General features: G+C 31.8%; 1 protein-coding gene across 3 annotated transcripts; it reads left to right on the top strand.

Annotated features, from left to right (window-relative positions):
• The first annotated feature begins 2959 nt into the window (after positions 1-2959).
• On the top strand, positions 2960-14169 carry LOC123705873 (golgin subfamily A member 1). 3 transcript variants are annotated; one of them, XM_045654941.1, is made up of 14 exons: positions 2960-3191; positions 3275-3413; positions 3501-3551; positions 3698-3869; positions 4842-4999; positions 5511-5673; positions 6457-6608; positions 7285-7431; positions 7973-8050; positions 10003-10226; positions 10676-10832; positions 11014-11169; positions 11308-11420; positions 11758-14169. In XM_045654941.1, the coding sequence occupies exons 2-14, from the start codon at positions 3297-3299 to the stop codon at positions 11927-11929; spliced, it is 1860 nt and encodes a 619-aa protein (XP_045510897.1). In that variant the 5' UTR covers positions 2960-3191; positions 3275-3296; the 3' UTR covers positions 11930-14169. The 3 variants fall into 3 exon arrangements, with proteins under 3 accessions (XP_045510897.1, XP_045510898.1, XP_045510899.1); XM_045654942.1 differs by having other exon boundaries at positions 3259-3413; XM_045654943.1 differs by lacking the exons at positions 7285-7431; positions 7973-8050.
• The last annotated feature ends 1923 nt before the right edge of the window (positions 14170-16092 follow it).

Below are 16092 nucleotides of genomic sequence, written 5' to 3'. Positions count from 1 at the left end.
AATGCCATATCGATAAAAGGTGAATAGCGAAATTGGAGTTAAACTCGTTAGGAGGTCGTTTGTGTTTTGTATTGATTGTTATTATCGGTTTCGAGCTGGAGCTGGCGTGACGTTTCGCTTTTATCAATACGGCAATGTGACTCTTAAACACATAAGTTGTCATCCTTTATTTTATATTTTTTGTTGAAATTTATCGTTTCAAGGATTATTTGTTGCCTTTAATTTTATAATCAAAATTTTATGATCTGACGCATTTATTGTAAGACAATCGATTAATTTTATAATTAATTAGTGTGATAATAAATATAATGGTATCAAATTGCCGTTATAAAAGATAGAACATCGAAAGTATCCTTCCTGTTTAGAAGGGACTCTTCTGGCCCAAGGTTTCTAGTGGATTTTATATTTTTATTTTTGTTGTATTTTTAATGTTGCGTGTGTCTTACACATAATATATTTCATTTTTGTGATATTTTTAACTATAAAGTACTGTTATTGTAAATCCAAATGGAATAATGGAGACCTAATTAAATATTCAAGAATTTATTTGTAAATCACAAAAAAAAATGTAAAACTGTAAATATATTGACAAAAAAATGAACTGCAACACAATAATTGATTATTATTATTATTATATCTCTCATGAAAGTACACTGTAAGTTCTTAATACCTAAATAATGGTATGTTATTATGTAGTAGGTACAGTCTACTAAAAGTAAACCGGTCCAGTGAACAAAGTATTGATATAATATTGTGAACATTTTTTTATTCATGAGCAATCACAGAAAGTACATGACATTGTAATATTATTTATGAAATTACTATGTGATGTGATCTTCGGATCGATTTTGAGTACAGTATAGATAATAAACAACTGAATATGTGATTTGGTCATTTTATTTACCTCCCCTTACCTTATACTGTTAAGCTAACATAGATATGCTACCTAACATCGCCTATCAAAATATTCTATACATGTAGTAGTTATATATCTGTTTCATAAAAAGTATAATAAAATTGCCATAAATAAAGTAGGTACCATAAAGTTGTAAGTGTGTAAAGTTTAAAGCACAGTTTATAAAGTTTGTTTAAAAGTAACGTATCTAAGTTCTTATATTCTATGAAGTTACGACTCCATTCCAGGGTATCCATTTTTACTAAAACCTAACCTAAAACTGCAAAAGCTCAACCTCTCAAAACAATAATTTCTGAAATGAAGTTTTTTATTAACTACCTATATTATTTTATTATAAGTATAAAAATTCGCTTATTTTGTAAAAATGTTAATTCTCAATCACACAATTTTGGATAAAATGGAATTAAGACTTCTATAATACTCGACAATAAATTAAATAAACGTAACTACCTACTTCTCTTTTGATTGCCTCTCTACTTTTAATTCAGAAAGTTATCAGCATTTTAACCTTTAGATTTTTGTCATACCAAAAACTGTTAACGCAACACATTTTGCTAAACAAGTCCTTTCTGGTGAAACAAGGTAAAGTAACCTTGACCCCATTTTTTGTACGAAAGACGACCTTCACTGAATGACTCATGACTCAGTATTGTGCTCACTATTACGCAGTCCGTCATTGGAAACTTCCTGCTAGTTTAATAAAATAGTCTTCAATTGAATATTAGGGTAGTTATCCTACTAACTACGCAATTAAAACATAGAAAACATAGTTAAATACCTAATTGCTTTACTTTACCTACCTTCCTTTGTCTTTGTATGATAATAAAATACAACTAAAAAGTAAGAACGAACTATCTAGCAGTTTAAAAAAAAGCTTAGTAGGTAGGTAATAAATTAACTTTGAAGTTTGAACTAAGTTTCACTAATCGATGATACTCAAATATTCTTTCATCATTAATGATTAATATTCAACCTATGAGATACTAATAAATTATAAAATATGCAATGCTAAGCACCAGTTATGCCTTGCGTACAGCGCCATCTAGTTCCAGGCAAGTAGTAAGTACCCTACGTATAATTTAAAAAAATAATATACTTTATCGGCACTTTTGAATTAAATTAAGTATGTGTCAGTTAAAATCCGTTTTCAACTACAACGCGTTTTCAGTTTTCACTAGTTAGAAATAGTTGTAAATACAATGCCAAGCCAAGTACTAGAAACTACTAAACAAGAGTTGAATAACTGAGATTGGCTGGTGGAATTAGAACGGTGACATTCGCATTTGCTTCCAAAGAAAGCGTGCTGAAAATGGGGATAAAAAGTAACTACCTAGGTAGTGTCTAGTGAGGTACCTACTAAAAAATTCTATTTAAATATTATCTAAAGACGTACTCTATAGCTTTATTTAAAATAAAGTTATACCATTAGAAAGAAACATCTTTACTTTACTAATTTTTAATACATAAACAGCATAAAAATACTTTTGAAGTGGAACTTAAGGAGTACTAGTGTTCTGTGGGAACTTCTAAGCGCGTTGGAAATTGGTTGGAAGTAAAATTTTAAGGTCGCGTGACGCGTCATGAATGTCTTTAAATCTTGTCAAAGGGTTGAGGGTTCACTTCTGACACTGACATGGGTGCTTGGCACACACGCTCTTCATTGATTAATGATACTAAAATAAATATATCAAGCTAAGATGTTTCGCATCGAAAATAATTATTAGGTAGTGGTCACAAAATTACAGAATTAAATGTAGTCCAAATGAGTATATTTAACCCAAGAAGCTTATATTAATTAATTTACCCAGACCTTTTTTTAATTTACTTATTTCAAAGAATTGCTGAACATTCATAGAGTAAATTCACTAAGACCTAAGCTAAGAGCAATAAACCTATTATTGCTCTGAGGGCCTAAGCAAGGCATAAGCTATGATAAAATGTCAAAACTTGACACCTCAGCGTCAAAAACATTGTCAACAACACATCTGTGATCTGTCACTTGTCAGTCGTAAGCAATCAGCTGTCATACGAGTAACTATTATGTTCACATCGAGTGTTCGCGAATTGTGATTATGATTTGCGATTTGCATGCATTTATTTAACTTTTTCATGGCAGTTGTAAATAGGATACCTGAACCGCGAATTCCGCTACAGCATATACGTTTGCATTATACTTGTTATGTCTTACTTTCTATAGCATTTAGTGTGTAGAATGGTTTTGTAGGATCCTATAATCACTATTAGGGTTTCAAGTCATAGTGTTTAATATATTATAGTAAGTTGTTTTTAATTACCTACCGTTAAAGTTAAGTTATAGTACTGATACGTAATAAATATTGGAGCTTGTTGCGTTTACAGCGACCAATAATCGTCTCTTACGATGTTTGCAAGTTTAAAGAGTAAAATTAAAGAAGAAACTGGAAGTGATATTAGTAAATTGACGAGTAGTTGGCGCAGTGGAGCCTTTTTAGGCCGAATAACATTGCGAGATGACTCGGTATGTTTTGTTTTATTATTTAGATACTGGCAGTTCTTAACAGGGTAAAATGTGGTAAAAACACACATACATTATTTTTATTTACAGTCAACAACTAGCCCATCTAGTTCTGGTGGTCAGGCAGACTCAACATCAGATGTAAGTAAAGACAAAAGTACAATATATTATATACTAATACAATATACACTAGTAAATGTTACAGTGTGGTGTAATTAGAACTTAATTGCCACAATATTTAGAATGTAAAATAAGAGTCATATTAAATTTAAAATCTTTAATTACAGTCAATATCGCCCCAAATGCAAACATATCTATCAGACCGCACTGGTGGTCAGGTAGATCAAGTGGCACTGCAGCAGCAGTATGCATCACAGCTGGAAGATAAACTGCGTGATAGGGATGTGTATTGGGAACAAAGGATTGAGGAATTGAAGCTTTCACTTGCATCTGTCCAAGGTATATTATAACAGATCTAGAAAATGTTGAAAGAAATGATTCTAATATGACTATTATAGGTGTATTCATGACATATTATGTTAGAAGATATTACTTTCTGCCTAAATGTCAATGTTGTAGATATAAAGTCTTCTGAAGTTTTTAATAAGTCCTTCATGTAAATAGACTAAAAAACTTTATTTGTCTTCTAATATCTGTAAAGACCAATATATTAAAATTACTATGTGTATAGATTGCTTAAATATTTATAATGAAAATTACCTTTTTAATCAATAATTTTTAAGATTTACAAAGGCCAAAATTTAAAAAAATATTGTTTAAAAATTAATTTTTAACTGCAATTTAGTAATTCAGATCTGTTTGGTTTCACTGTAAGGATAGAAGCAAAATTACAAATTCAGGTGAAACAATAATCTAACTTGAGAATTCTATTTTGCATTTACATGCTACTGATAACAATTTTCATTGAGAATAATTCATGTTTAAACCTTAAAAAATAGGCCATTATAGAAAGTATGCAAAAATATGTTACGTATATACATACTTAGTGTACAAAAATAAATAAATGTAAGATCACAATTATATAGAATAACTCCACAAAATAACATTAACACTAATTAGTTAAGTGTTCATTTCATTAGTATACAACAAAATTTCCACTTCTTATCTAATGTTCTCATTTAGTAAGGCATCCGTGACTATTAAATGTGATAAAAAATATGCTTTCAGTAATACAATTCATTTATTATCATTAGTTTGATCACCAGCAACAATGTCCACATTAAATGAGAGTTTTGTGGAAAAAGCCTTATCCTTCTTAAAAAACAAAAGTAGCCAAGGTATTAATTTCATATTTTTTTGGAGATCCAATCATGAGTTGCATCTGTCGGATAATAATTTCTAGATTATTGCCCTTCAATTTACTCTTTACCTTTAATAAAGAATATATATTGTGATAAATTATATTTTTAGGTGAAGAAGCTATAGCAGCTCAGACTGTAGCGCGTACAGCTCAAGCAGAAGCAGCTAAAGCAATAACCGAGAGAGATGCAGCACAGAAACAACTTAACGAGTTGAAAGCGAGATTGGCGGCTGCCGAGAATGCACAAGATCGACTTGACATTCTGACTGTAAGATTTGAAATACATTGATTATACTAAAACGCAGAAATAATAAATTGTCACTTACCTAATATGTTTGACAAAATCCTTAGAAATGCTACAATTTTATTATTTTTTTTCGTCAATTGTAAAATTTCCATGAATGAGGAAATTAAATTACAAAATGCAAGTACGTGTACCTATATATCATTAATTCATTATTCTTTACCTTGGGCAGCCTGGAAGAGATCGATGATAAGCGATAAGGCTGCCTTATGTGCTATGCATATTTTCCATTTCTTTTAATATTATGTATTGTAATTTGAAATGCTACATAAAATTGATAAATAAATAAATACATTAAAACAGAATGTTATTGTATCCATAATTTAATTGAAATTACAAAAATTTGTCAGTTTAATTACTTACCAAAATGTTACAAAAAAAATATTCTTCATTCCTACTCACTTATTTGTTATATAATTATTAATTATGATAAGTAGTAATTTGTATTTAATTTTATTTTTCCCACTCACAACAGGAGGAGCTAGAGCAATCGCGGCGTGAATGGGCCCGCGAGCGCGCGGAGTTCACAGCCGCGTTGGGCGCTGCGGACGCGCGCACGCGGGACCTCGCGGACGAGCTGCAGCTGCTGCGGGCTGCCCTGCCGCCGGAACACCCGCACCACCATGTGCATGATGACGGTGAGTCGCGTGTTGGATGTACCGTGAATGGCAGCTTTTATTGTGGGGATGATAGTGAACTTGCTAAAAAATTTGAAAAATATAATGAAAAAAAATTGATGATAGCATCACTGGTAGCTAGTAGAAAACGGAAAACGAACTTCTGAAACGGAACATGTGTCAGAAGGGAAACTTCTTTGGCAAGATGCAAATACTAAAATCGTCGCCTTATTCCAAGACATGAAGGTATTACCGTGACGCGACCTTGAATTTTTACTCTGAACGCGCCTAAAGAAGTTTCACAAAATGTTTTTTTCATCACATCTTATTGAAATATTTTACTACATGATGATGATTGACTCAATAAAGATACTTATAAGAAATATTGCTGTGATTTATTTACATTGGCCAAACCACAATCAACGCTACAATACAGAAAATAATCATTTTCTAACAATATAAAAACTGCAATGGCCTTCATGTGGACGTGATCGAAATCAAACTAGTAATTATTGGAGTCTTATTTGTTGCTAAGCATTTCGATATTGCAATATGTATAATGATAACTTTATTTTGGAAATCTATTTCCGGTAAAATTATTAAAAAAAAATTAATTGGCCAGATCCATAATTTTTCTTTGCTCTCAAATGGCTGATCGACACGAGAAAAATTTAAAAATTCAATGCGGTATAGCACAATAAATGTCTGTTTTATCTTATTAAAACAAAACAAGCCTTTCAATAAATGTAATACTTCCTTAATTAACCCTTCTCACACTATTTTTTTTTCTATATTTTTATACAGATAAGCGGGAAATGCAACCGACGGGTTGCGTGGACTACGACCGCGTGTGTCGCGAACGAGCTGTGTTGAGCCGTCAGCTACAAGAAGCTAAGATGGTGCTAGCCGATGTCAAGACGTCATGGAGCGCGCAAATTGCGGCCTTGGAGACGCAGGTTTGTGGTTTTGTTAGTTTTTTTTTTATATATATAGAGATAGTATATAGATAGATTCGTAGTTGAGTAGATTGAGTGCTTATTGCTATAGAACGTTTAATTCATAAATACCATACTTAATAGGATTAGAGACAAGATCATAAGATAAATTATTGTGTTTTACTTTAATAGTGGAAAATAGCGCCTTTCAGTAGAGTGCGGTACATTTTTACGTTTTTAAATGGTTATTATTATTATTTATTTATTTTATTCATATAGGTATTGTTTATAAAGAACATGTGCATTCGTGAAATCGTTATTAAGCTAAAGTGAATATAAATACAGTTACTTTATACAAAGTAAGTATATGAGAGACCAAGAATAAATTCATTGTTTTAACTCAGGTTGAATGCATGATGTATATAATATTTATTTTTATTTATTTAACCATTTATTGTACCACACCATTTAACATTACAGTATATAATATATAGTTGTACAGATTCGAGGTAAAGTACAAATATATATAACGCTTGCATTGTACTAAAACTTCAAATAATAACTATCTGTGTATATAACAATACTTTCCCCTATACCCTGTAATGTAATAACAACATAATCATTTCATAGCTATGTGTCTAGTGTTTAGATTTTTATAAATAAAATATATATTATCATAAGTTAGTTGTACCGCTAGGTGGCGCGATTGTCGCGTCAAGCTGGCGAAGAAGGTGCGGAAAGGAGAAGGGTAGAGAATGAAAAGAAGGAACTGCAAGAGAACCTTCTAGAAATCTCGGCTGACCTTGAGAAGGCGAAACAGAATCTTGCTAATAGCGAGGCCAAGGTATATTTGAGTTTGTGCCTTCTCTTTTATGAAATGCTTAAGTATTTTGCTGTTTTAAAGTTATTAATCTTTATTCATTTGAAAACGTATTAAATATAACTTCATATAACTAAAATAATAGCCATACTTATACCAAAATTTAATGCCACACTGATTTTAATTTGATATTACATAGCATACAAATAAACCTACCTAATTTCTCAAAAAGATGTGGTACATACTACAATTTCTTAAAAGAATACTTTCATGTCTGACTATTTAACATTCAACCTCTTATAAATTAGAATTTTTAAAAATATTTTTTGCAATGTTATCGTCATAATATTGATGAATTACAAAGAATTGTCCCAAAAACCCACAATCTATACAAATCTGTTGGTAAAAAAATATAATAAGCGCTTCTAGAATTTTTAAGATAAAAAATAGTAAGTAGTTTTAGCAAAGCTGTCAGTTACATAATTATATAAAAGCGCTATTATAAGTCATAATAACAAAAAAATGAGTTGAGTTTGACCCTCACTAACCGCCCCGGACCGGGCAGGTGGTGCGTCTGAACGGCGAGGTGCATTCTCTGGCCATGGAGGTGAAGACGTTACGGGCCAACGCAGCCGGGGCCTCCGTGAGTTCCAGCCTCTACAGCATTTAGATATACTGTAGTTTTAATTAAAGACTTTATAACTGTCCTGCTGTATAGAATCTTTTTACTTTTATCGACTCGAAGTTACCGCTTGCCAATTCTATTAAATATCTGGTTGACTACTTCGGTCTTTAAAAAGAGTCTTTTAGTGAGTCTAAGATACAACCACGGCATTTGTTCGCTAATTACTTTTTACTATTGAAATGTTTAACAGAATATTTTCAATTCAATCAGACTTTGTAATGATTTGCGATTTGTGAGGGTAGTTGTAACTTCGTTAGTGGTAAAGTCTTTAATTCGACTTGCAATTAATGATGGATTTCATGTATTTTGGGAATAAAAACGCGGTTTATTTGTTGCTAACATTCTACTTATTTGTACCGAAAGGGTCTTATTTTAATTTTATTATGATCAGAGGACCACCGGGCCGTCAAAAATAACTGTCATAAATTGGTTATTATTTCTAGATTCAAGTGAAAAACAACAAACAGACAAATAAATCGTGTTTTTCATTTTTATTCACTTTTGTTGTAGCGAATGAGTTGTTGTCTCACGTTAAGTATTGCTTTTAGAATTTTCAAATTTTATCCTTAAATATGAAAGAGCAGTGACTCATTAGATTTTTTGTTTTATATACGAATATCGCTTGTAAAATAGCAATTAGCGGTAGCATTCTAGTAAAAAAATACGCCGTCCGTTCTAGTACATTCCTCTTATAAAAGACAATTTTAAGCTTTGCTTTCGAGTTTAGCTCTTTTTAATTTTATAAAAAAATAAAAGAGAAACAGTTTTGTTACTTGTAAATGTTTTATTAGTTTTAGTTGAACATAGTATAGACTTCTAAGTATATTTTCAAACTAATATTTTTTCTCCTTACCTTTGAAGCTTTTTTTTATTTTTTAATTATAATTTTGTTTATTATTTTTTATTTGATGACTTGCTCTTTTGAATAAAATAAATTTATTTTATAGTATATCTAGTCTTAAATATATCATAGATAAGTAGCTATTTTTTATTGAATTATATTTTTTGTAAATTCTGATATAAGCTACGTGCAATATCAACTACCTATTTTTTAATAAATATGTATAATTTAATGCCCAGCACTTAGCACCTATAAACCTATATTTACAAAATTAGAGATAGATATACACATATACCTAATTAAAAAATATATATATACACAGTGCAAAATGTACTTAAATGTGGATTAATAAGGAAAAAATATGCTTTTTGATTGCATTTGTTCTCACAGCGCTTTATTTTGAACACGCGATAGTAAACATATATAATATAAGTATGTAATTGTTTTATCTTGATACGAGCGTTGGAGATAATTTATTATGTACACATCACGTGAGCTATAGTATCTTTAAAGTGTTTTTAGTAATATCGATGACTAAAGTGCTAGACGTGTTAAAAATAAGAACATATTTTTTGCGTTCCGAGTAGGTAAGTTTTAAATGTTTGTGATGAAATTAAAAATAGGAAATTTTATTTTAATCGCGCTTATGACTTTTGTTTTATTTGTGTTTATTTTATAATAAATTTTGTTTTAAACTTTTTGTTTTTTTATTCTCCTTTGCACAGCCTTAGTGTTAATATTTTTAACCTATTTTTTCTAAGTTTTTGTAACTAACACTCACTTTTTTATTTATTTTGGTGTTGCATGGCACTCGATAGAGCACAAAAAACTTTAGTTGGGAGATCTATTTAAGTATTGTCGTTGATAAATTATTGAAATAGTTGATATATTATAGATTTAGCCAAAGAAACTTACTTAGATTAACTGTTAGTAAACATTTAAGTTTAATGATGTATTTTGTTTTATTGTTTTGGGAATTTATATTTAGACAAAATAAGTTAGTAAAAGCTTCAATTCATAATCACACTAATATCTTCTTACACTCTTTAAAGAATGTACCATATTATAGGACAAAACAATGGAGCTAGAGAGCCGTATTCAAGAACTGACAAATGAAAATAAAGAATTAGCAAAAGCCCTAGAAGAGGAAAGGACGCTTGTAGAGATATTAAAGGAAAAAATCGAAAACTCACACAGACTATCCGATGAGCAGAAAGCAGAGGTGAATCACCTGAATTCGATGATGACAGACATGCAACATGATTATATAGATATACAGAGGAAGTTGGATAAGTGAGTGTTTGTTTATTTATAGTTTATTATCTTTCATTCGAAATTTTAGATATATGTCACTAGGAACGTTTTTATCAGTTTCGGATAACACAAAAGTGGATAGCAATTATTGAGTTGAGCGAAATTTATTTTATAATAATTCTAGGTGTTTCGTTTTAACTAATTTTTCTAATATAAATGCTGTTACACATTCTCGTCGGAACTGTAAATTATTTCACATTTATGAGTATTTATTTCAAGTGTATGAGTGTACTAGCTCAAATACTTCTCAGCAGTTGGGGTTGAAATTTTAGACTTTGCTATAAGATACGAAGTAATAAATCAATGTATATGTGGTTATAAATTGCAGTTACTATTGCAAAATAATTAATCTCGCAAGATCTAATAGGTAGTCTATGTGTTCATATGATAGAAAAAAGTACTAAGTGATATTATTGAAATGATTACAGAGAAAAGCGGGAAAAAGACGAGGTGCTAATACGAAATGCGCAGATCTCACAGAACGTAGAAAAAAGTTTGTGCAACGTTAGATTCCTGGAGTCTGAGGTCGTTGACTTGAAGTCTAAAATCACTGAGTTGGAAGCAATCATAGCGCAACACAAAGAGGTAAGGTGTTGCAATAAAAATGTTTAAATAATGCAACTGCATTGTCGATTTTTTTATGAATTCGCGTCATTGTTATTTTAAACTGAAGGAAGAGAAAGGGGTTTTTCAAATACAGTAAAAATAGATATTGTGCATACATTTTTTGTAAATATAATATTTTAAATAAATTTTGAATTTTCAGAATCAAGCAGAGTGTATGCTGATAAAAGAAAATGAAGAAGCTAGAACTAAAACAATAGAGGAACTCAAGACGCGAATAGAGACATTCGCCGACAATGAGTCCACGCTTAAAAAGACTATACAAGACTTAGAGGCTGAAATCTGTGATAGAAATAAGGTAACAATTATTATTATATTTTTGATTACTTAATTAAAAAAAAATCTTCTATTGTCAAAAATTTTCACGTCTGATGTCAAAGTTCCTTAAATAAATAAATAAATAGATTGATAGTGAATAGTGATGTTCTATTTCCAGAAAATTAAAACATTAGACAATAGAATATCAGACATGAAAAAGACGTTACAGCGTGAACTACAAAGCAGTAAATCAGATCTGACGTCTGCTGAAGAACAGGATATTAGTAGACGGTGAGTGAACACTACTAATATAATACTAATTAGATTTAATGATTTTTGTAGGAAATAAATTTAAAAGCAAAAAGTAAATCTGACATCTTTTATAAAAATAAAGATATACTCCAAATTTTTCTTTTTAAAAAATACACCTACATAATAATTTTACAGTCTTCACGTGCTTAAGTAACATCCTACTATATCATTTTAAACGTGAAAGTTCGTTGGGATTGATGGTTGTCTTTGACTCTTTAACGCAAAAAAAAATTGATTGGATGTGTAAATATTATAGGCAGAGATTGATAGGCCGCAAGATCGATTAAGTTAGTAATAAATGAAACGAATCTTTCAGATACCTCAAGCACGTGGTTCTCCGTTTCCTCACAGCCCGTGAGCTAGAAGCGCGCCAACTAACCCGCGCTCTCGCCACGTTGCTACGACTCAGCGCACACGAAGAGGCGTTACTACGGGCTGCGTTACCCGCACGCACTTCCCGAGCTGCCTGGTTCCCGCTTAACACGTGAATAGTGGTGTGGGGGGGAGTGGGTGATTGTGGATAGTGGTGTATAACCTTAAGTTGATGTCATCGGCACGAGCGTAGTGCTGCTTCATCACCTTGCGAGTTAGAACCGTGACAGTTTACCCGCATTGCCCGCACACGCCTCGCTATCTGCGTGGTGCTCGTTTAATAAGTGACAGTGGCATAGTGTGGGGGATGGGGCGTTAGTTGTGGATAGTGATGTGTATCGTCAAAGTGATGTATACGGCACGTGATTAGTGCTTCCTAGAACCGCGGGAGCTATCGGCGTTTTCCGAACACGCCTCTCGAGCTGCGTGGTGCTCGTTTTTGTATGTATAACAGAGGTGTGGTTAACGTCAAGTGATGTGTATGACACGTACAAAGTACTTCACTTTACTCACCAAAATCGCGTTGCCCGCACGTTTCTTGCAAGCGGCGTGGTGCTCGTTTAATACGTGAACAGTGTGGGGCATGGGGCGTTTAATGAGTATAATAGTTATGTATAACCTTAAAGTGACGTGCGTACTGCGTAGTGCTCCGCTTTCTCACCGTACGAGATAGAAGCGCAGCAACTAATCGCATGCGTCTCTCGAGCTGCGTGGTGCTCGTTTTAACGTGAACAAAAGTGACACGAATGGTTCTTCTGAAACTTGTGAATATGGCAAATGATGGGTTGCCATTACTGGAGTTAGCACGGTTTTAAGAGGTCATGTTAACACTTCTCGCCCCTGATTGTTGATCTTAGCTCTTTATGCCTTTATGCTAATATGAAGAGTCTTAGTGTAGTAGTATTCCTATGGAGGATTGGAAATGGTCCATTACACACTGTTTGTATTCATATACATATTTTGTGATGTATCACACTGACATGCAAACTCCAAAGATCAAAAGGTTTTTCACTAATGTCTGTAAACATGCATAAAGCGGTCAGCATATTTACAATAATTTTGTACATTGTACATGTACTATTTAACAGTAAGACTAAGAAAAGAAGTATTGAAGCTGTTGGCATATCTAATATACTACATCCATTGCTTTAAAGAAAAATAACTTGTTATTGTTGAACCTAGTATTTAAAAGTGTAGCTATATGCGCACGCGTCATTTTATTAAGCTTTAATTTTATTTTAAAGCATTATTGGCACTATTGAGCAGTATTTTTATGTTTGTGATATTAAAATTCCATGAAATTTATTTGCTTTGTATTCAAGGTGTGTTAATTTAAAAATGTTACTTATTTCCAAACACATTAATTGGCTGATTTTCCAAGTTTTGTGTACATTTCTGCTTTATGTTATGTCCAAAACAAAGCAGAAATGTACTGATTTTATTGATTATATGAAAATAAAATAAAAACTGTTTCTTGTTTATTTATCACCAATGTTTTTTTTTTCATGAAAGATTTTATGTGTTGAGTTTTTCACTTTACAATGGTTATAGTTACATAAGTAGCTGTAATATGTAATTTTCATGCAATGTATCATTCTAAATTATAAAGTTGCCTTATTAGTTGCTAGTCAGTATTATATTATACCTATTTGTAAAGTCAAGATTTACAAAGTATTTGTAATGTCATATTTATATATATTATAATTTTTTGATTGATGATTGAAGAATTGATGTTAATTAAACATTTTTTGTCTTAAAACTTTGATTATTCGATGCTGTGATATGTTTGATTTTTGTATGTTCTCTTTTTATGATTCTTATTGTGAAGAAAGATAGAAATTGAAAACACTGCCCCTTATATAAGATGATTGATTTATATTGATGGAAGCATGTCGAAATAGTGATTGCTTAGTATTTTTATTTTTTATAGGAAGTGAGAATACTACATTCGTAAAATGTATTGTTAAAAGACACATTTATATTTAATGAATAAAATATAGGCACATAAGTAAGATCTGTCAAAATTTGTACAGTAGTTATAATCTAGTCGCAGATTTGTTATCAAAATTTTTATTTTCCTAATGTGTATATAGATTAGATTTTTGTTATTTTTTATTTCTTTTTAAACATTCGCCGTTTGGTTATCCAATGTTAGTTTTTATAACTATATACGAAACAATTCACTGTAATTCATTACTATAGGTAATGCTTTATATTGGAATGTTATAAAACTTAACACAAGTGTTTCAAAGATTTGTTGTATTTCAAAAGAATATTTTTGTTTTATATCATAGTACTTAGATAATATATTTCCAGAATTATTATAGTTTGTTTTAAATAAATAATTATAAAATTACTTCTGTCTTTTATTTAGTCATATGCAATATCTAGTTACTTAATATTAGAAATATCGTGTAGACTGTAGAATGTAGATGAGTCATGAGTACGGCAGTGAATGAATGTCTATAGTTCAGCGTGCGGCTTCAAGCAGCCGGTCTCAACTGCTTGAAGCGGTCCGTGTACTGCCGCTCTTAGTAGTGCCAAAAAATTGCCGATTAGTTACACACAGACGAATAAGGTAGAGGGTACTAAATCCACTCCTGCCGTAATGCCTGGCGTTCACTACACGCACCGCGAGCCGTGCCCAGAAGTCACCGTCCAATGGTCCACTCGTTAGGAATAATAGACATTTTAAGGCCCAATTTAATTGCTTAACAACCAATGAACTCGTTCGGTTAGCAGCAGCATACGGAGATTCTATTCGTACCAACCAATGAAAGTTATAAGTTGATACGTGTGTTCGTTAAATAATATAACTAGAAAAAAAATGTAAGTTAAATTTTAATCAGGTTTTGTTAATGTTAACCTTATCAAAAGAGCCTACTACCTACATACTTTTTTTAGGGATAAAAAAGCTTAAGCGATAGCAAAAAATGATGGATTCGGAGTTCGGACATTTTATTGATTACATTACTTGTCAAAGAATAAGAGGAAATAAATAAGAGTAGAGAAAAGACAAAACAACATTTTGGATTGACGAAATTAGCGTGCCGCGCGGGCGTGTCGGTGGCGCGCACAGCGTCGGAGTAGCGCGTCGCGCCCGCCGTTCGCATGTGACGCTGACGCTTTTCGGGCCTTAATTGTTGTTATTTGATTTTGAATACTATTTTAATGATGACAATGTCGATAATTAGTCCAGTCTGTGGGGAAATGTTAAAGCCTCTGCTCTACAAAAGGTGGCGTAGAAAATGTTTTGAAACAATATTGTTTAGGTATGAAAGATTAATGAAAATCCAAGTTTTCGACCTTGACGGACCCAGGCGCTAGCCGCCATCTTGAATTAAAGGTGCTAAAATTTCAGAGAAGATAATGAAGAAGCCACCATTAACCAGCCCGGGCCATCAAAGAGAATTAAAAAATGATAGCTGTACAATTTTTAAACAAAATTAAATTATATGATTTCTATTTATATTATTATTTCCGTCGCTTGTAACTTTTTACCTTTAAGACTTACAGAATAATCATGTATGCAAAAAATGTAGGTAATTTTGTCTTCTTTGAACCCCTCATAGACACTTTTGTGATTAAGGGCCGATTTTTCAATGCTTGGATAAAACTTATCCGTCCAATAAAGTATTACACGATAATATTAAAATGTCACGTAAACTGTCAAATACGGACAATTAGAATACGTTTTTAAAATGGTAGTTTTATAAATTATTCGACGAATAAGTTTTATCCAAGCATTGAAAAATCGGCCCTTAGTAAACAATTGAGAAGTTATTTAAAATACCTATACCTAATTTTAGCACCTTTAATTAAAGATGGCGGCTAGCGCCTGGGTCCGTCAAGGTCGAAAACTTGGATTTTTATTAACCTTTCATACCTAAACAATATTGTTTCAAAACATTTTCTACGCCACCTTTTGTAGAGCATAAATACCTACAGACTGGATTAAATGTTGTGTATGCTTTTCAGCATATCTCAAGTGGCCCTTCTAGGTTTTATAGGGTCTATGACAGATGTTAAAGGGATCATAGAAAATATCGCCTTATTAAGTGTGGTGGAGTACGAATGATGATAATTATATTTAATTTACGCTAGGGCATCTCGCTTCTTCAAAATAAAATGAATCCTTCGCTCGCAAGTATTGTGGTAATTTTTCAATAAAACAGGGATTATTTGAAACTTTTTATTTACAATTTTACAGTATAATTTACCAGCAGTTTGGTACATTTTCAACAATGCTGTCCTTGCATCAAGGCACAATTTGCTGCTA

Source organism: Colias croceus, chromosome 3, assembly GCF_905220415.1.
Source record: "Colias croceus chromosome 3, ilColCroc2.1".
In the NCBI taxonomy this organism is placed as follows: domain Eukaryota; kingdom Metazoa; phylum Arthropoda; class Insecta; order Lepidoptera; family Pieridae; genus Colias; species Colias croceus.
This window is presented reverse-complemented; position numbering and strand designations above follow the sequence as displayed.

Excerpts from the sequence above, each read along its gene's own strand:
- LOC123705873 (XM_045654941.1), top strand. The coding sequence starts at position 3,297 with ATGTTTGCAAGTTTAAAGAGTAAAATTAAAGAAGAAACTGGAAGTGAT. Across the intron at positions 5,674-6,456 it reads CCACCATGTGCATGATGACG|ATAAGCGGGAAATGCAACCG; the intron begins GTGAGTCGCGTG and ends ATTTTTATACAG. Across the intron at positions 10,227-10,675 it reads ATACAGAGGAAGTTGGATAA|AGAAAAGCGGGAAAAAGACG; the intron begins GTGAGTGTTTGT and ends AAATGATTACAG.